The 20,529-nt window shown below is 46.0% G+C and overlaps 1 protein-coding gene across 9 annotated transcripts in view; it reads right to left on the reverse strand.

Moving 5' to 3' along the window:
- Positions 472 to 20,529, reverse strand: part of TACC1 (transforming acidic coiled-coil containing protein 1) — a 124,608-nt gene continuing 104,550 nt past the window's right edge. For all 9 annotated transcript variants that reach the window (XM_018041896.1, XM_018041901.1, XM_018041899.1 and 6 more), the window contains 7 exons: positions 16,308 to 16,433; positions 14,496 to 14,572; positions 13,093 to 13,136; positions 11,686 to 11,846; positions 10,312 to 10,418; positions 6,735 to 6,855; positions 472 to 5,251 (listed from right to left, as the gene is read on the reverse strand). In XM_018041896.1, coding sequence (XP_017897385.1) covers positions 5,183 to 5,251; positions 6,735 to 6,855; positions 10,312 to 10,418; positions 11,686 to 11,846; positions 13,093 to 13,136; positions 14,496 to 14,572; positions 16,308 to 16,433 — 705 coding nt within the window. In that variant the 3' untranslated portion in view covers positions 472 to 5,182. The remainder of the gene's footprint in view (positions 5,252 to 6,734; positions 6,856 to 10,311; positions 10,419 to 11,685; positions 11,847 to 13,092; positions 13,137 to 14,495; positions 14,573 to 16,307; positions 16,434 to 20,529) is intronic.

The raw sequence follows: 20,529 nt of genomic DNA on the forward strand, positions 1-20,529 counted from the left end.
TGAGAAACGTTTCTCCTGATATTAACCTGGGAAAACCAGAAAACATCATCTCATTTCTGTGGGCTGCGCTGCAATGGGTACACGGTTTGGGCTGGCCCTGTGTCCTTCAAGAGCTGGAAAGCTTGGAGTGACTTAGGATTTTACAGCTTGACATATGCCGGGGCAGACAGGCGGTCTGTAAGCAAAAGCAACAAGTACCCAGTCAAACACTTTGTTTGCACAAATACAAAGGCATGGAAATTTATATGGCAAGGTCCAAATTCCAAAATTTGTTTTTTAATTAACACACCCAACCAAATGCATAAAACCTCACAAAATGAGTGTAGTGGAAATGTCTTCTTTTCTATTTTTAGACTGAAATATGGAGCCTGTAAAAGCGAGGCTGTCACGAATCTTCATGTTTGGGGATAAAGTGACTTATAACTGTGGGTGGTGGGGGGGGTGGTAAGAAGTCTCTACACAAGCCACATCTAACAGTGGTAAACAGTTTTTATTCAGGCAATGAAACATGGAAAAAATATATTAGTAATCATTATAATAATTTCATTTGTGAGTATAACTTTTACAAATATTTACCTGACATATAAAAGGGAAATCACTTGTGCATATAAAATTTATGTTGATGATTATTCCACACAACACGATCCTGACAGCAGTAGTCAATGCAGCGTTAGATTCCTCCGGACGAGGCTCCTCACACACTTCATGGCACCCATGGGAACACAGTGGAAGCAGATGTGCAATTAATTAACATGTACTTGTTGGCACATTAGGAAGTACACAGGGGTGTCTATTGGCAAAGACACACTTGCTACAAGCAACACTGAAAAGTCTGCCACCTCTGAGAAGAAAGAGATGCCGGGACCCTGACTCACTGGGCGGGAGGGCCGAGCGCAAGGCTGAGGGTGCAAAACCTGCAGACCACCCTTCACTGGTGGGGGGGAAGGTGGGGGAGGGTTTCAGAGCTCTCATTTTTATATGCCCCCTTGAAAATTATCCAGAGAGCATCACTTAATGGCAGGACAGGGAGATACTTTGTGGAGTACGTTTCAGATGCCGCTAAAAGGCAGAAGGGGAGAAAAGTGGCATTTTTATGATTCTAAAGTGACGAATGGGTACTGGGAAGGTTCAGGCCACACCTCAGCGCCGTGCCTGGCCTTCGCCGCCTCAGTCAGAGTGCTGGATGGATGACTGCCATGGCCAGCATCGCCCGCCCCATCTCCACGTGACAACTATAAACAGAGGGTGTGTACAGATGTGTGTGTGTGTGTATATATATATAGTAGCTGTAACCATATTATAGTTAATAAAGTCATTCCTTAGGAATCTTGTTAGTCCAAATCTAACTGCATGCAAAGAGGCACAGAAATGGGATTGCATTTGGATGAAAAAAACTATGAAAAGTGCAATCTTTAGTCTCCAGAATGCTAGCTCTGGGCACTAGGGAGGAAGTCTTCCCTGGAAAGTGTCATTCTTAGACCTTCCAGAGGAGATCCTTAGAGAGAGGGCTCTATTACGTCTATTCCTTTGCTTTTTCTACACGGGAGACTCAAGGTTTGAGAGACAGACTGCTTTCTTTAAGTCACTGGGAACTGGAGGCCAGTCAAACCTTTTTGTACAGAAGTCTCCTTGAAATACTTCTTCATGAAAGCTTTGAAGAAGATGACCCTATAGACCTTTGGCTTGACATTCTGGGATTCCCAGACAGTTATTTGTTCTTTAATAAGGAAATAATAATCTGCCATCTTTTCAATTCTTCAGAATATATACATCTTTACTTTAAAATGCTTTGCCTGAATCACTGAATCCTTCCAACGTCTAGTTTCTCTCTCCCAACAAGGGGATAAAATAAGAAACCACCCGAGTCTGAGAGCAAACTTGCACGGTCAACAAAACTACAAAGAACACCAGTCGTGGACGATTCACGAGACAGCTATGAACTGCAGCAAAAGACCAAAAAGGGGAGGAAAAAAAAGGGGGAGCTTTACGGATTCTACTCCACTAAAAAAGGACATGCTGGATCATCTCCAGTTAGTGCACTCAGACTTGCCACACTCCTGACCCTCACAACTCGGTTTTGAGCTTCAGAGTCATCAAGCCCTGTGTTACCCGTCGGTACAATGACTGCTTCCCTCTGGCTGCACTGAGTCAGCCCAGGGATATCTGGGGCAGTTCAATCTCCCAGCTTATAACCAGTCAGGATGAATCGGGGACCCAGGTAAAAAGTGTCTAGGTACTTCTGTGAGAACTGCAGAAAGGGTGGGATGGGAAGAAAGGGTAACTGGCTGGTAAGCAGATCTGACTTGAGCCATCCTCCAAAACACAGAGTGAACCTTTCCTTGGACTCCACGCCACCTGGGAAGGCCGCCAGGTCCTCGGCGCCTCAGCACTTCCTAATCAGGGCTGGGTCCGAGGACGCTAGAAGCCATGAGCAAAGTGGGCTTCTCATTGTTTTCAGGAGCATCTCCAAATAAAGTAAATGTCATGAGGTCTGTCAATGCCTTAGCCAACCAAGTGACAGACTGAGGAGTCTGGTTACATTAGATCCTCCAGTTAAAACACTTTTAGGTCAAGACTAGCTACACTTTGGCAAACTCAAAAATTAAAAAACAAAAACAAAAACGTCTCTGGATCAAGAGCCTCAAGCAGACCACTCACGCTCCCAAACCACTGTCCAGGCCTGCAGCTTTTTCTCATTTCCCTCTCATGTTTGTCACGGGGTGAATTACTGCCCAATTCACAAGTAATATGGCCCACAGGTGTTTTGAAGCAAAACTCTAGGCTATATTCTTATTCCCCAGAGTAGGTCTCTTTCCCTTATTTTTCTAAATGAACATACTTCATTCTGCTTAGTATATTCTCTTGATGTGACAGTTGTACATGCTACATTTTTCTTCCTGCAGGAGACTGTCCATCCATTAAATCATAAGGAAGACGATTTCCTTGTAATGGCCACGGCAGAGTGGCCAGTGGCAAATGTTACTTAATGTGGGCTGTTTCGCTTTCCTTGTGCAGTGACTTTACTTGGTAGGGTCTAGTTTCTCAGGGGTCTCTTCCCAGCAGCGTGCTCAGGAAGGATTGTCATCACCTCTGTTTCAACACACAGCTACTTTTTTCTCTTTCTATGTAAGCAAGAAGCCTGAAAAAAGAGGACTGTGGGATTCTAATGGAGACTGGTAATAAGCCTTTCATGTGTCCAACAGAGCAATATGAAATAAGTAAACATGGGTACGTCACCAAAACACAGCAGCAAAGAGGTTTAGCAACATTTCTTTCTGCAAAACTGTGAAGTGAGTTTCTCTAGTCGTGAAGGGTTGGAAGAGGGCAGGTCACACCTGAGGCACCTGCTCCTCCAGGGCAAAGGCTACAGCAGGGCACTCGCTTCTCGCCGCGGGGACTGCTTCCAGGGCCTGAATGACTGTCCTATCACTTCTCCAAGCACAGGTCATTTCTGCTCTTCTGGTTTGTTGTTGCTGTTTTGTTTTTTTTTTTGTACAAAATGTTAAGACAGTAGGCTTTAAAATACAGCCTAAGCACCAATTATGGGAAATGCATATCAGTAAAACGGGACTTCTGGCTTTAAAAGACATTACTGACCTCCCTGGGGCTAAAGATTGCACCATGTGAACAGTACATGGCTAAAGAAAAGGTCACCTTAAGAGAGCGAGGGAGGGTCTCCACGAGGCACACTTCACTGCTGAAGCTGGACCATGCAGTAGTTGTACAGGAAAAGTACCACAACTTACGTGCACTGGAGATCACACACGTCACCATGAAGACGCTCCGGGTGTTCAGATTAAGACAAAAGAGCGCTTTAAGACGCCTGCGTGGATTTGGTTTTGCCTATTGAACGGGAGGGGGTTCACACAGGAAATTTCCATTCGGGAGTAAGGTTCCCCGCCACTCTGAATGGAGCCCAGGAACAGCTTGAGGAATTTGGTTTTGTGAGTAGGGGTCTGCTCCCTCCACCAGTATTCAAAGGAGTGTGGTTTAAAAATACTCAAAATGCACTGAATTTGGGGAGTGGCTCATGCGATTTTCCTGCCCATTTGGTTGAAAATTCTAAATTCTACTATCTTTCAGCTTGAAAGGATTTTTTTGCCGGGGGGGGGTGGGGGTGGGGGGGAGCCTTTGGGGAAAATATTCTGAAGAATAATTCATCACACTTGCAAAAATCCAACTGCTGCTTTACCTTACAATTGCTAATGGGGTTCATTAAAGAAGGTTGTCTAAACCTTTTATAAGCAGATTTCCTTTGCATATTTCAAACAGAAAGACAATAGAGAGCAAATGTCAACTCTGTAGCAATATGGCTCTAGGACAGACTTGCCGAACCCCAGTTGTGAGGGAACAAAGCAGATCCCCTGGGTCTGAGAACTAACCCCAGAGGGGCGGCGGCACCCAGGCTGAGGGTCATCTAGAAATGGGGGGGACCGGACGCTGTGGCCAAGAGTGCCCCCCACGTGACACCTGAGTCTGAGGTTAGGAGCCATGCCACACACGGAGTCTGCAGGCTTCACCTCTTCAACCCCTCACATTCTGCAATCGGCATTTTGAGCCAGGACTCTGTTTTCAAATAGGACTCTGTTTTCAAATAGGGTTTTATGGTTTATGGGAATATGCCTTTCTGTAGAGAAGTTTTTATTTGACTATGCTTCTGGGGGGTGGGGGGAACAAACCAGCATCATGTATAAATATGCATGTATGTGTGTGAGAGAGTGAATGTGTCTATAAATAGGTACTCAACTGGAAGTAACAATAGGCCAAATCATCTCCTCAAATAAAACACTAATATTAAAAATAAAATGTAAAAGATGTAATAAATAAACTTAAAAAAATCAGGTGGACAGGATATGGTCCCAAGTAATAGCCATCAAATCATAAACTGAACGCACCTGGGCAAAGTAAAGAAGACTTTAAAACAAACCAAAGATAGAGAATCCTGCCCAGAGCCCATCGACAGGATGGTCGGGCCACTCTTTCCGCGTCTGCGTGATGAATCCTCCAGCGTTTTCTCGGGGTGGGCGTGTCGGCAGCAAAGCGGGACAGGCAGCAGTAGGCATGTGCTTTCATAAAGTTTTTTTTTTCTCTGCAAAGGGGCAATTATTCCTGGATAAGGCAAGATAATTGTGGTCACGAGAGAAGCAGCCGAATGCAGATCTGCTGAGCTTACAGGGGAAACTCAGTCCGTCTTTCCCAGCTTGGCAATCAGCTCGTCGCAGATTTTCGTCAGTTCTTCGATTTCTTGGTTCTGAAAAACAAACAATGGGATGATGCACTGTATGTCCCAAGATGAAAGGATTATGGTGAAATTGTCCTTTGACTGCCCATACCCTCTCTAGGCACCTGACTCGATGGTTCTTCACTGTTCTGCATCAGAAACCCTTTTAAAGAAAGCTTTTTGTTAGTCGCCTCAGCTGCGTCCAGCTTTTTGTGATGCCATGGACTGTAGCCTGGCAGGCACCTCTGTCCATGGGGACTCTCCATGCAAAAATACTGGACTGGGTTGCCACTCCCTTCTTCAGGGGATCTTCCTGACCCAGGGATCAAATCCCAGTCTCCCGCATTGCAAGCAGTTTCTTTACTGTCTGACCCATTTGGGAAGCCCTTTAAAGAAAGGAAGGCTCGATACCTTTTCTCCTAGGAAATGGTCATGTGTTTGCCAATTTCTGCTTAGACTGAGTAAGGGGCGAGTGTAATGACTGGCCCTCTAAAGTTTGTTTCTCAAATTTCCTTGCTATCACGAGAATTACTTGGGCATATTTGTTAGAAATGCCAGATATCTGGGCCTCACTTGCTCCATCAGCATCTCCAGGGACCTGGGATTCTGGAGGCTAAGAATGCCAAGGGCCACCTTCTCTGGGGTTATCAGATCCCCCAATAAAACCCCTGCCCTGGTGGAACAGATGCCACAGGCCTGAAAACATGTTTGGAAACACAGTAACAAAAACAGAAGAGGGACAAGGAATGAAGTCTAAGAATCACTGGGCAGCATGGTTTTTGCTTATGTAGCAGTTTCTAGTGGAGGAGGCGATGGCACCCCACTCCAGTACTCTTGCCTGGAAAACCCCATGGACGGAGGAGCCTGGAAGGCTGCAGTCCATGGGGTCTTGAAGAGTCGGACACGACTTCACTTTCACGCACTGGAGAAGGAAATGGCAACCCACTCCGGTGTTCTTGCCTGGAGAATCCCAGGGACGGGGAGCCTGGTGGGCTGCCGTCTATGTTACTGCACAGAGTCGGACACGACTGAAGCGACTTAGCAACAACGACAACAGCAGTTTCTAGACTGTGGCACCGCTGACATTGGGGCAAGAGGGTCTTGATTGTGGGGTGTCCTGTGCACCTTGGGGTGTTTGGCAGCATCTCTGGCCTCTACCCACAAGATGCCCACAGCATTTCCCAGTCCAGACAACCACATACACCTCCAGATTTTGCCTAATGGCTCCTGGAGGGCAAAATTGCAATGAAGTGGGACAACAGCTTCATGTGTTACAGAAAAAAAAAGAAGACAGCCAGCCTCGGAGCCTAAGCCTTGGGTCCACCGAGCTTCCGTGAACGCAACTTTCCCTCTGCCCCCTCTGTGGGTGGGTCCCACTCACGCTCCCCTCCTTTGTCTCCACTGGAGTCAGTGGACTGAAGTGTCTGAGCAGAGAGACAAGGTTCCTTCATCCAGACCCAAGATGAGGAGGAAAACCAAAGGTCTCCTGGGCATGACATCCCACCCCTCGTACCTTCTGCTGAAGGGCCCTCTCCAAGGACTCCACCTTCATCTGTTCCTTCCGGAGCCCCGCGTGGAGAGCCGCGCTCTCAGCCTTGGCTTTTGTTCGAACCTGAGCAATCTCCTCATTGGCTCTGTTATGGAAGGAAGGGATAAAAAACACACGGTTTGTCATCGGTCACAGCACAAGAGCCAGGATGCTAACAGCTGCCATCAGGACTAAGTCAGCTGACTTCACCATAGAGGGAAGACAGGAATCAGTGAGCTACAGGAGTCAATCTTAACTTATAAAAATTTAATTACACATAACCGCTAAGGAGATTTCCCTGGTGCAAACTACTGGCAGAATTCATCTCAAGGCACACGGTGCCTTTCAAAATTCACATGCCACCCAGAAGTGGAATCACAGGCCAGTTTCTATAACAACCTTAGATTTTTTTTAAAACCCAGGACAACAGTAAGCAGGATCTTTGTGGATTAACAGCTAACAAGCCAGGATACTAACTGTTGGCATCTATGAAACACAGACCTACAGGTAACTTTACTGAAGAGATGCAAAAGGAAAATTTAAATACCACAGATGTCATTTGAGAAACAGTTAGTTGATGAAAAGATGCTAAAAACTCACTGTAATCGGAGGTGTGCAAATTAAAACGATCAACTTTTAAAATTTATCAGCTTGGCAGAAATTAGCCAGGATGATCTTGGCCTGTGTTGGCCAAGATGCAAGGTAACTGGCTCGGGTGCTGACGGGCAAAGAAAACCCACACAGCCCTCTCTGTGGATGTGGTGCGGCAGGAACTAACGCATGCCTCCGGCCCAGCGAGTCCATCCTAGCAATCTCCCCTGAGGAGCACGCTCCCCAGCACCACGCTGAGGGCACAGGGTGTTCACTGCCGCACTGTTTGCAACAGGAAAAGGGTGAAATGCCTGTCCACTAAAGGCATGAAATAGTCTACAAACTAATAATTAGATTGAGCAATATGTTCTAACGTGAAAAAAAAAGGGCCATAATATATGATTACATGAAAATAGAAACCTGTATAACACTGTATTTTTTTTTAAAAAAAGCCCAAAGCCATTGGGTAGTATTTGTAAAGGCTCATAGAAAAGATTAGAAAGATGCAAAATAAACCTTTAATACCAATACCTCTGGGGGTGGGGAGGGAAAAGGGGAACTTACAAGGCTTTACAAACAGGAAGGTGGCAGAATGTACAAGGACGTATTACTCTTTAGTTAAAAAAGAGAGTTGGGTACATCCTTCATAGATCCTTTATTCCCCAGGATAAATTGTAAATGCATCAGACTTAAGCATAAAAAAATTAAGCCTTATTTAATAACCTATAATGGAAAAGAATCTGAAAAAGAATATACATATGTATAACTGAAACTAACACAACACTGTAAATCAACTATACTTCAACTGAAGTCAAAACAAATTTTAAACAACAAAAAGAAAACTAAGCCATTAAAAGTACTGGAAGGCAAACATGGGAAATTGTTTTACATTGAGCATGATGAAGATCTTTGTCACTATGATAGAAGATCTCATAGCTCTAAAAGAAATGATTGAGAAATTACACTATATAAATTTTTGCATATCAAAAAACACTATGGGCAGAGCCAAAAGGTAACAAACTAGAAAAATTATTCACAACTCATATCACAACGGACTGTCATCTGCAATATATTTATATTTAAAATACATAAGCTGACACTAGAAAACCAGGCAAAGAAGAGTCACTCATGGAAAAGCAAATATATGTCTGCTGCTGCTGCTGCCAAGTTGCTTCAGTCATGCCCGACTCTGTGCGACCCCACAGATGGCAGCCCATCAGGCTCCCCTGTCCCTGGGATTCTCCAGGCAAGAACACTGGAGTGGGTTGTCATTTCCTTCTCTAATGCATGAAAGCGAAGTTGCTCAGTCGTGTCCGACTCTTCCCAACCCCATGGACTGCAGCCTACCAGGCTCCTCCGCCCATGGGATTTTCCAGGCAAGAGTACTGGAGTGGGTTGCCATTGCCTAAATATATGTATGCTGCTGCTGCTGCTAAAATATGTTCAATTTCACTCATAAAATACATATAAATCAAAACTACATTGAATGAAAGAAATGCGGTGTTGCTTGCCAAAATAAAAGAAAAAACTCAACTAAATTGAAATAACCATGTTTCGCTGGTTAGATGTATCAAAAACCTGAATCCTGATCTGTTGGTGAAGCTGTATGAGAAAAGAGCTGCTTTCACACACTGCAGGGTTGTAAAGTAATAAAAGTCTAACGAGGGCAACTGGACAATATGATCACAATTATAAATCCATAAATCCCTTTGCCCAGCAGTTCACATACAGGGATCGCACCTGCCTCCCAAACGGTAATCGTCTGAGGTTACTTACTTTACTGCAGCACTGTTTGTAGCAGGAGGTGCTGAATAACCTAAGTGTCCAACAGGCAGGACTGGTTAAGTAAAGGATGCATTCTGACAACGGGACACCAGATTTAAAAATAAATAAATCATGGGTTGACACGGAAAGATTTCCAAAATAAACTGCTGAGTGAAAAAAAGTGAGTACGCTACCATCTGTATATTAAAAAAAAAAGGAGAGTCTCATCACATTAAAAAAAAAGGACTGTGACAGCCTGAGCCAGCTCGATGGTGGTGCAAAGCTAAGGGCATCACAGCAGCACTGCACACCTCAGCCTTCCACGCTGCCGCTCACTGCCCAGTGCAGCTGGGTGGGGGACAAGGAGGGGAGCATGTCTGGAAGGGTAAAAGGATGGCAATTTCCTGGGGTGAGGGATGAGGAGGGAACTCTGCGGGAGGACAGGGTGGGAGGGAGAGACTGTATCTTTTTATTCTTTTAAAAAAAACTTTCGTTTCATATTGAGGTACAGCTGATTAACAATGTTTCGGCAGTTTCAGGTGGACAGCAAAAGGGACTCAGCCATACTGCATCCATTCTCCCAAACGCCCCTCCCATCCAGGCTGCCCCATAACTTTGAACAGAGTTCCCTGTGCGGTACAGTAGGTCCCTGTTGGGTATCTGTTTTAAATAGTCATGTGTACACATCCATCCCAAACTCCCTAACTATCCCTTCCCCGCACCCTTACCCCAGTGACTGTAAGTTTGTTCTCTAACTCTGTGAGTCTCTTTCTGTTTTGCAAGTAAGTTCATCTGTATCATTTCTTTTTAGATTCCACATATAAAGGATGTCATATGATATTCCTCCTTCTCTGTCTGATTTCCTTTACTCAGTATCCTCTTTGTTCTTTTTAATGTTTGAACTAGAGGAAGATTTTACCTATTCAAAAAAAAAAAAAAAAAGAAATGAGCTGATTTACAAAACAGAACCAGACTCACAGACTTAGAGAATGAACTTCTGGTCACCAGGGAGGGTGAGGGACAGACTGGGAGTGTGGGACTAACAGGTACACAGTACTTTATTTAAAATAAAACGCCTTTCCAGAAAAACAAAACGAAAAAAAAGCACACACACATACAAACACAAAACAGGAATTCTTTTTTTCTTTCCTGTGTCAGTCTTCCTGCAACAATATGAAAAATGAAATTCTTCTGCACAGGCTCTTACTTGTCTAGTTTTTCCTCGGCGTGGATCTTCAGGGCCTGATACCTTTGCTCTTCTTGTTTAACTCTGGCTAAGTAATCCTGAGCACATTTTTTCAAGGCTTCTTCATTCTGTTACCAAGTGACAATATAAAAGGAAAGAAACAGGTCATTTTGTTTCTCTTCTACTAGTAACCTGCCATGTGTCAAGAGCTTTTTTTTTTTAAACATGAGAAAACCTAATTACTTTCAGATGCCTTCAAATAAGATTACATGGTACTCTGAAAAAGGCACAAATAATTCCCACTGAGGAAACTGTAGATAATAGCATGCATTGACTTTCAAATCAGATAGTGAGTTACACTGACACACCTGCTTCAGGAAGTGTGCACACGTGTGTTAAGTCGCTTCAGTTGTGTCTGACTGTGTGTGGTCCTGTGGACTGTAGCCTGCCAGGCTCCTCTGTCCACGGCATTCTCCAGGCAAGAATACTGGAGTGGGTTGCCATGCCCTTTCTCCAGGGGATCTTCCCCACCCAGGGATCGAACCTTCATCTCTTATGTCTCCTGCACAGGCGGGCAGGTTCTTTTCCAGTAGCACCACCTGGCTTTAGGAAGGCCAAAGTCATTCAAAACTGAAGGGCAGGACTTCCCCGGTGGCGCAGGGGATAAGAATCCACCTGCCAGCGCAGGGGACATGGGTTCGATTCCAGGTCGGGGAAAATTCCGCATGCCAGGGAGCAACTGAGCCCGTGGGCCACAGCCTCTGAGCCCGAGTGCAGCAGCTGCCGGAGCCCACACGTCTGCAGCCCAAGCTCCATAGGAAGAGAAGCCAGAGCACTGCAGCTAAGAGTGGCTTGCAGCAATCAGAGAAGGCTCGAGCAGAGCCACGAAAAATTCGGCAGCCGAAAACAAACCAAAAACTGAGGGCAATCTGATTCCTGTTTTGGATATACTGGACAGTCATTTTTATTTTAATATGAAAAAAAGAATGCTCACTGCTATAAGTGTATCTTTAGTGACAGTGAGTGACCAAATTAAGTCAATATGCCCACTTACACCTGTATTTGAAACCTCATACTTCCTTCTTTGATACTTTCGGCTTGAATTTTTCAGTGCTATGGCTTGACTCCCTTTTATTTTTGACAAATTGGTGAATGATTAAAAAAAACATTTCTAGAACTCTCCTAAGGTCTGAGGACCCCAGGTTCTTACACTCTGTGCCACACTCTGGTCATGTCCAGGGCTTGTTGCCCTGACTGAGAAGAGGAAGGATTCAGACACGCTGCCCAGAGTCCCTGATTCCGTTTCTGGGCCACCCACACTTTGGGCACATGGGTTTGACGACCCATCAGCAAGAAGACACGCCACTGAGGAGACAGAAGGCAAAGGACAGGTACCTTCTTGAACCCTTCCAGGACGCCCTTCAGGTTCTCGTATCTCCTGAACAGGTCGGAGAGGGACCTTTCCACCGAGTTGAGGTCAGCCAGGGCCTGCTCCTTCTCCATGGTCAGCTGCTGGAAGCTCTTCTGAGAGCTCATGCTTGTCCTCTGTTCATCTTCTGTGAGTCACAATCAGAGAATACACATTCACTCAACAGACAGTCCACAGCTGCCCTCCTGAGCTGCGAGGCACTACTCTGGGTGGGTGGAGGGGAACCCAGCAAGGAAGGTGACAAGTTTCTGCCCTCAAGGTCTGACACTCTGGTGGGGGAGACAGGCAACAGGTGATGGGGAAAAGAACAAAGTAGGGCAAGCGGGTGGGGTGCCTTTTATACCAAATGGCCTCTGTCAGAGGAGAGATGCAAGCAGAGACCCAGAGGAGCCAAGGGCAGGAGCCAGGCAGCTCCCAGGTGTCAGGTGGCGTGGATGGCATAAATTATCATCTCAGCACTTCGGTTAATGCAGAGAGACCTGAAGTGACTTGGGGAGTCAGTCCTTACAACAGCGGCTGCAAGAGGTTCTAAATTCAATGCAGGAGGATGAAGTGCTGTCCTTTCTAAAGGCCTTGATGGGTCTGACGCAGGGAAAGCGGGACCTGCAGTGGAGTGAGGCCCAGAGACGTCCCACTGGAGGGGGCAGGGAGGAAGGATGTGCAGACAGCTGCCCACCCTGGTGTTGCAAGTGTTCATCCTCTACAAGGAATCCAATCTTAATGGAGCCTCAGTATTTGCAGATTCTGTATTTGTGAATTCGCCTGCTCGCTGTAATTCCCATGTTGCCTCCAAGTCAAGACATGCAGTGGGTTCCTGGCCGTTCAGGGGCACGTGTCGGGTGGCGGAGAACTGAGGTGACCCGCCGAGCACATTCTCGCCTAAGACTGGACCAGGAGATGCTCTGCCATGTTGTATACTGCCAACAAGGGCCCTATTTAGTCTACTTCGGGCCTTATTTTTGCACTTTTGTGGTTCCTGTTGGAGAATTTTAAATGGGCCCCAAGCCTGGTACTGTGGAGCTGTCTTGTGTCTTAAAAGCTACAAGGTTGGAGGTGTCTTGGGGGAAAACACATGTGAGATGAGCTTCGTCCAGGCATGACCTCAGTATTAATGAAACGACAATACACCTTAAATAAGGTTATGTACTGACAAAACTGGTGTGACCACAGGCTCATAGGCACCTGCTTTGCCTTCCTGAGGATCAGTGGGTTAGAACTGCCTAATTCAGCGTTTGTGGCAATTTTATAAAAACAAGAACTGCATATAATGAGAATCAACTGTATCTCAGGCATGGACAAACTGAGATTTATATTCTGATTTGAAAATTGTCTTTGGATCCTGAGGTTCATATTCTAGAGAAAAATTTCCTTACCAATCATTTGGGCAATGGTCTTCTCATACTCAGCCACAATTTTCCTTAAACAAACAGACAAAAAGTCTTATCAGAAGAGAATATCCAGACAAGGGAAGCTGCACAAATGCTGCTCTAAACAATGCAACACAGTAACATGTACCGACAATCTTACATAACCCAGCTACCTGCTTTGGGGTGCCCCCCTGCTTTTTAAATATTTAACATAAGATTTGTTAATGCTCAGAAAGGCTTTTCTCAAGGTTCTGTTTAACAAGGGCTTGCATTTTATTTGGGCTTCCCTGATAGGTCAGTTGGTAAAAAATCCGCCCAAACAACTGCCTTCATTTTTCTTCGCACCTCTGTGAATGACGCCAAGGCAGTCCACGAATTCTGCTTAGAGAAGTGACTCTTTTACACAATGAGTTAATGATCTCCTGGGGGCTCCTCCTAAGAGGCCTGATCTGAGTTCAGGCTTTCCTGGCCCCAATCCACCCTTACAGGCAGTGGGTCTCCTGTGATTTAGATCCAGGTTTTACTTTATTGTCCCAATTCCAGAAGCATTTTAGTTATTCAAAGTTATTTAAAGATCACCCTGTCCTGTTCATGCAGGAAAAGTACAGTCTTTTCCTGACCCTCCAGTGGTGGGTGCCCCTCCCTGAGACCCCTGGTGAGAAGAACTCTGGTCCTCACTCTGACCAGGCATCCAAGTTCTCATGAAGGCAGCTGAAAGCTCGCTGAGATCAGGGGCTGTGCCTTCCTCCCCAGCAAGCCAGCACAGGGACCCAGCAAGCACTCGAAATACCAAATAATACAAGAGCCACGAACTAGAGTGGACCCATTTAAAATGTTTCATCCAAGTGCCCACTGAACAGTCTGTAAATTATTTATGCCCCCCACTCTTTGATGCCATTTTTAGTTATGTCGCAGCTGCTAAATGTAGGAGTGAACAGTAAAAGTAAACAGATTCCAAGTTAGAGTTAGTCAGCTTTGTTTCCTGTTAAAATGCTTTTTATACTCTATCTCGTGGCTATGAAATTTGAAGCTACCATGTATAGTTCGTTTTAGAAAAGGATTATGGATCGTAATGCCTCCATAACTGAAGATGTCAATAAATCTTATTACTCTGTGTTTTGCATGGGTATTTTTGCACAAATTTGTCTTTTCAAAAGACAAGGATTCTGTGGGTTCTGCTTACTTGTCATTTTCTGAACAACCCAAAATAAACTACCACATTTGAATATAGTAACTGGTCAGCAATCCTCAGGAAATGACCTTACCCATCACAAATTAAGGTGCAAACAGCAAAACCCTCAAGTTCTCAAGAGCTGGTTCTATGTAAGCAAGTACTGTCATCACTTCCTTTGCACTAAATCTAATAATACATAAAGGTACCCACCCCTCCCTCAAAACTCCAGTCTAACCTCATCTCCAAGACTTCTTGTCGGGTTTCTTCGTATTTCTTCTTCCACTCATTTGCTTCGATCTCTTTAGTGATTATCTAGATTATAATGCAGACAAAGCTTAGTTTTACTGGCTCTGTCTCTTTACAGTTTGAGTTCAAGACTAGAGCCTGAAGACAACATACAGCCAATGTTCATCCCAAGATATTCTACATTAGGAATAAAAAACCCTCAACCTCTGTGTGTACTGCACACAGACACTGGGGAAATGTCAGCCACATAAGGATGCTGAAACGTGGTCACCAGGGTGAAGGAGAAGAGAACCTCTCCCAGGAAAGCCCCAGGTGGGAATTACCATCTCTGTAAACTCCATGTTGGTCCAGGGTCTGGCTCTCGGCCTAGAACCCTGCTGGGTCAGGACGCCAACAGCTGAGCCACTGGTCTGGCAGACTCCTCTTAAAGGTAAGACGCCAGAGCCCCACTTTATTAGTAATTAGGCTGAGACATGAAACCGTCACAGGATCAGAGCGGGGGGAGCTGGCCTGGCCAGGTAGTCTCTTTCTGCAGAGATTTCAGATTGAGTCAGAATAGGGCCCAGAAAGTCAGTGCCTCCAGGCAGAGGCATCCAACTCACGGTGGGCAAGATCCTGCTTGTTAGACCAAGACCCATATCCTACATTTGGGAGGCCCATGCTAGCTGGAAAGAAACACTCTAGATTCACGGTCTCAAATGGCTCTTCCCCTGCACAGGGCTAAGATGGGAAACTATTGTTCTCCTGTGATTATACTTTCCTGTGCTTCTTTCTAATTGGTACAATCTTTATTTTGGCGCCATGGAGCAGGATTTCAAGAACCAGAAGCCAGCCTCTTTGCTTCAGGGAGGAAGCAGGCACATCTTTGTTTTTCAGGCCACTCTGCACGGCATACAGGGTCTTTTCTTAGATCCCCCTGCTGGGGGGAAAGTCTTAACCACTGGACCACCAGGGAAGTCCTAGCACATCTTTGCTTTGATGCATCTGGTCAGTAGTTATCTCATAATTGTAACTCTCAGAAGAAAGAAGACACTTTTCTCATTTACAAGACTTTGTGGAGCCTCCTGACCACAGCGTTTTGACAACAGGACTAGCTGACACCACTAATTACCAAAGTTATTGCTCTGTTCTAAAGGTTTGAAAGACCTAGGTCAGCGGTACTTAATTAACCATTTTCATCACATTATAAAAATAAAATCACTACACTAAGGGAATTACCTTATTTTTAAAAAGTGGAAGAAATCCAAGAAACATATAAACCAAACATATCAAACACAGCACAGAGGTGTAAGGGGAGGGTGGAAACGAATTAAGGGTACATAACAAGAGTCTTTCTATTTTCCAGATCACCCAGGAAAGGCCCAGCAGTGATCTATTTCAAACAGAAGACGTTCAATAAACACGACAGAGGAAGTTGAGAGTTAATTAGCAATTTTATATTCCTACAAGCCTAGAATTTGAGGAACTTTTAGGCATGAGCCTATATCCTCTGTAAAACAAAGGGGTGCTGACTTAGTTACGTATGTGGGTAAAGTTGGGAAAATTGGGTACTTAAAACTTCAAGGATAAGCGATAAAGAAGTGTCCTGAAGTTCTCAAGGACACTTCCAAGCGTCAGCTTTGCCCCTTGGACACCAGAAGGCCAGGACTCCAGCTCCAAAGGGTTGTTTTACTGGGAGCCCTTTATATGAGCTCTCCAGCTGGGGAGCAAGAACTCAAGCCAGCAGAGATGGAACCTCCCTACTGGCACACAGGCTTGACAAAGAAATGAGCAACAGACGACGTGGCGGGGAAGCCTTCACCTCTTCCCTTATCAGGGTGAGCACGGCGGTCTTATCTGATTCGCTGAGGCAGATGCCGTCCAGGGGGCTCTCCACCCCGCAGGCCACGGACACGGGGGTCTTCTCCACCGGGGATTCCAGCAGTGCCTGTGGGGGGAGTGGGCGCAGGTAAGACGTATGGGCCTCGGCTGCTTAACCCCAAATACCCTTCTGCGACTTCCTCCTGATGAGAACGATCACATCCTTTAAAAACAGGTTGGAAGTGGCGCAGGAACCAGCAGGGAGAAAGCTTAAAAACAAAACAACAAATCTAGCTACAGTACAATCTAAAGGAAAAACCATTCTTAAAGAATGACCTTATGGTTGTGAGTGGGGGGAGGGGGAAGAACAGGGGAAAGGGATGGTTAGGGAGTTGGGGATGGACAGGTACACACTGCTGTATTTAAAAATGGATGACCAACAAGAAGGACCTGCTGTATACAGCACAGGGAACTCTGCTCAATGTTATGTTGCAGCCTGGATGGGAGGGCGGTTTGAGGGAGAATGTGTGTGTTAAGTTGCTCAGACGTATCTGACTTTTTGCAACCCCGGGGACTGTAGCCCTCCAGGCTCCTCTGTCCGTGGGATTCTCTAGGCAAGAACACTGGAGTGGGTTGCCATGCCCTCCTCCAGGGCATCTTCCTGACCCAGGGATCAAACCCGAGTCTCCTTCGTCCCCTGTACTGGTAGAGGGATTCTTTTACTTCTGAGCCACCAGGGAAGCCCTCGGGGGAGAATGGATACATGTGCATGTGTGGCTGAGTCCCTCCGCTGTGCACCTGAAACTATCACAACATTTTTAACTGGCTATGTCCCAATACAAAAATAAAAAGTAAAAATTTTTTTTAAAAAGGGAAAAACATTCTAATGAGTATCAGGCAGGTCTTAGATTCTCTTTTAACAGGTGACTTAGAGAAGTTTTCTTCTCATTCAAAAAGGAGAAAGCGTAATTATCTCAGAGGTCAGTCACCAGACAGTCATGTGCAGAAGAGAGAAAAACACTCGCTGTTAATATCCTGTGAACCTGGGGATCTCTGGGGATGACGTGGTCCATGGAAATAAATTTCAAAACGACTGTCAACCTTTTTACATACTGCCTCCTGTGTACTATGTTTTAGCCACTTTGGATGGAAATGCTTCTAAAATGACTTTCAGGCCTAGGCAAGCACAAATGGCGAAGATAAGTGAACGCCAATGCCCCCAGGTCGTTGGGAAGGGCAGAGGCCCCGAGGACTGGCATGCGGATCCAGCGGTGCCGTCAGGGGCACAGGCGTCAGGGTCTGGGCTGCAGTTCCTCATTTTGGGCCTTCCTGCCAGAGTTTTTAGCTCCTTTGGCGAACATGTCACCTTCTGAGGTGCCAGCCTGATTTTTTACCATAAACATGTGTTCCCAGGAGCCACGTGCGGTTAGGATTTTGTTTTTCACAGGAATGTGGGCTCTGTACCACTTTTCTTCCTAAAAAGCATTTTTGAGGGTTATTTCCTCCCACCTATGTTAACTTTTCGTATAAATTGGAGAAAAATCTGATCCAGTAACACCCAAAATGCCAGTCAAAGTGACCTGGGAATCTTTTTTAATTATTAGAATTAGGGTTAGGATTCTGGAATAATCTTAATAATCTAAAATGTCAGCATGATTGACCAATCAGTTACTGATTATAATTGATCCGGTTCTCTGGTGTCTTGTTTGAATCAAATTTGAATAGGAAATCCAAGGTCAACTTAGACCAGGGGTTTGTAAACTTTTCAAGGTCATTATGGACTCACCCTCACTTTAGAAAACATTCAGATACACTCATCCTCACTCTAGCAAACACTCAGACACACACACACCATTTCTGCATACAGCTTCACAGCCCTCAGCCGAGGGCCTAACACAGAAATCCGGGGCTGAGGCCACAGATACGGGAAACGCAAAAGCCACAGGCTGGCAGTGCCCATTCCAGCAGCATTTGGGGGAGGGCAGCCCACCACCTGACAGAAGCCCGAGGTCCCCCAGAAACACTCTTATCTTGGGAGAGACCTGTCACCAGAGCCAGAAGGCATTTGCGGTCGGCAATCTCTAACAAAACGGCACCCAGTGACCCTAGCTCCTGTATGGGTTCTCATGCAGCCTCCCACCACCCTGAGTTAGGCTGGACCCAGTGACGCTCGTGTAAGAACAGAAGATGGTAAACGTCACAGGGTGTCACTGCTTTACAAACAGGCTTCAGGCTGTGAGAAGGTCTATGGAAAAGCCACATGAGGAGGTTCTGCCTGGTGAGAGGGCCTGGAAGCGGATCCACCCCAATCGAGCCCGGAGGTGACCACAGCTGGTGACAGACCCTGAGTCAGAGGCACCCAGCCCAGCCACCCCAGGATTCCTGACCCCAAAATGAGGAGATTGAGAACGTGTCACTTGATCACTAGTACACTGCACATCTGAGTCAGCCCCTTACCTCTTGTGCCACGCACTCTTCAAGAAACCTCCCCCTGGGGCCTTCCCTGGTAGGTCCAGTGGTTAAGAATCTACCTGGCAATGCTGGGGACTCAGGTTTGTCCCCTGGTCAGGGAACTAAGATCCCACATGCCACGGATCAACTAAGCCTTCAAGCTGCAACTACTGAGCCCTCGAGCCACAGCTAGAGTCCAAGCACCGAGATGAAAGATCCCACATGACACAACTAAGGCCCGATGCAGCAAAAAACAAAACAAAACAAAAACTAAATGAAGAAACCTCCCCGCAGCAGCCTTGCTTCCCCTGTGTAACTTGCCTACTAGGTACTGCCCACACTTTTGGTTCATCTTGTTACACTGCTGATTTTAAATTAGTACATTTTATATCAGTCTTTTGTCTTTCATTACTTTAACTTAGTCAAGTCAACTCTGGGAAACTGGCCCCTTGTGCCTTCCATGACCCTCATGTTAGCAAGAATTTGGGAAATAAGCCAAGTTTTCTTGGTAGGTAAAATACTTGTCTCTTCTGGAGTTGTGCATCTCAGTCATCTGCGAGGAGATAAATGAACTCGGCCTGCTTGCTTGTTTAACGACTTTGCTCTAAACAGATGAGGTATCTGGAAGGGGCAGCGGTCTGTGCTGGAAGAATCAGACAGACCTTAGATGGGAGTGAACACACCCAGAGGCGTGGGCTCTCCCTGGCCACCCCCGCTGCCTGGCCACACGCCACAAGCCTAGTGGCTCAAAATGCAATGGCTCTTATGAGGAATTTATAGCTGTGGCCTATTTTAGCTGCCTTTCCCGGTCCTCTAGGATTTATTTAGCTTTTTTACATTCCTCAGTCCTTCATAATGTTTCTCAAACAACACAGAAAGCCTACAGAATCTACCATCATCAGAAACTGGCCCAGCCATCTCCTCCAGGCTGGGCAACCTAGTATGTAATAAAGATGTTAAACCAATCAGATCACGTATCACTTACATCCTTCCAAAAGGGTCCTGCTTCACATCTCCTAGTCCTTATCCCCATCCCACAAAGCATCTACCCTTGAGGATCCATGAAGACCTGTCTACAGACAGCGGGGCCCAGGGATGTCTTGGCTGCAGTTGACAGTGAGCACAGATGCTACAAAGTAATTCTCTGTACTTGTCCTGGCGATGGTAGAATCCGGATTCCTCATCTGTCAGGCTCATCCCATTTGTCCTTGAACCTGTCAGAGCAGGGACCCCCCCCCCCGGCCCCCAACACTTCTAACAGAGACACACTGTGAACTCAACGTTTGAGAAGTTTAATGTTTCTCTGAAAAAAAATAATAAACTCAATCCTAAGTGAGAGATGCTGCAGACCAGCTGCTGAGAAGTGAGACGACTGTCCTCTGGCCTGAATAATTTCACCCTGGCCGTTCCCCAGAGCTGGATGGAGGATGCAACAGGAACGCCCTTCAGAGCAACACCCAGAGGCTCACAAAGGCAAAGGCTAGATCGAACAGACTTCTCTTCTTTTTAAGTAACTGACCTCTTTGTTGCTGTGAGCAGGCGTTCTCAAGCTGCAGCGAGTGGGGACTACTCTTCGTTGCAGAGCACGGGCTTCTCACTGCGGTGACTTCTCTTGTTGCAGAGCATGGGCTCTAGGCGTGGGGGCTCAGTAGTGTGGCACACGGGCTTAGCTGCTCCAGGGGGGATTCTTTTTTTGTATATGTGCTGCCAAAGCGAGCACCTGGCTGGATTCTTAACCAATGGACCGCCAGGGAAGCCCTGAACTGGTTTCT

Source organism: Capra hircus, chromosome 27, assembly GCF_001704415.2.
Source record: "Capra hircus breed San Clemente chromosome 27, ASM170441v1, whole genome shotgun sequence".
Classification (NCBI taxonomy): Eukaryota; Metazoa; Chordata; class Mammalia; order Artiodactyla; family Bovidae; genus Capra; species Capra hircus.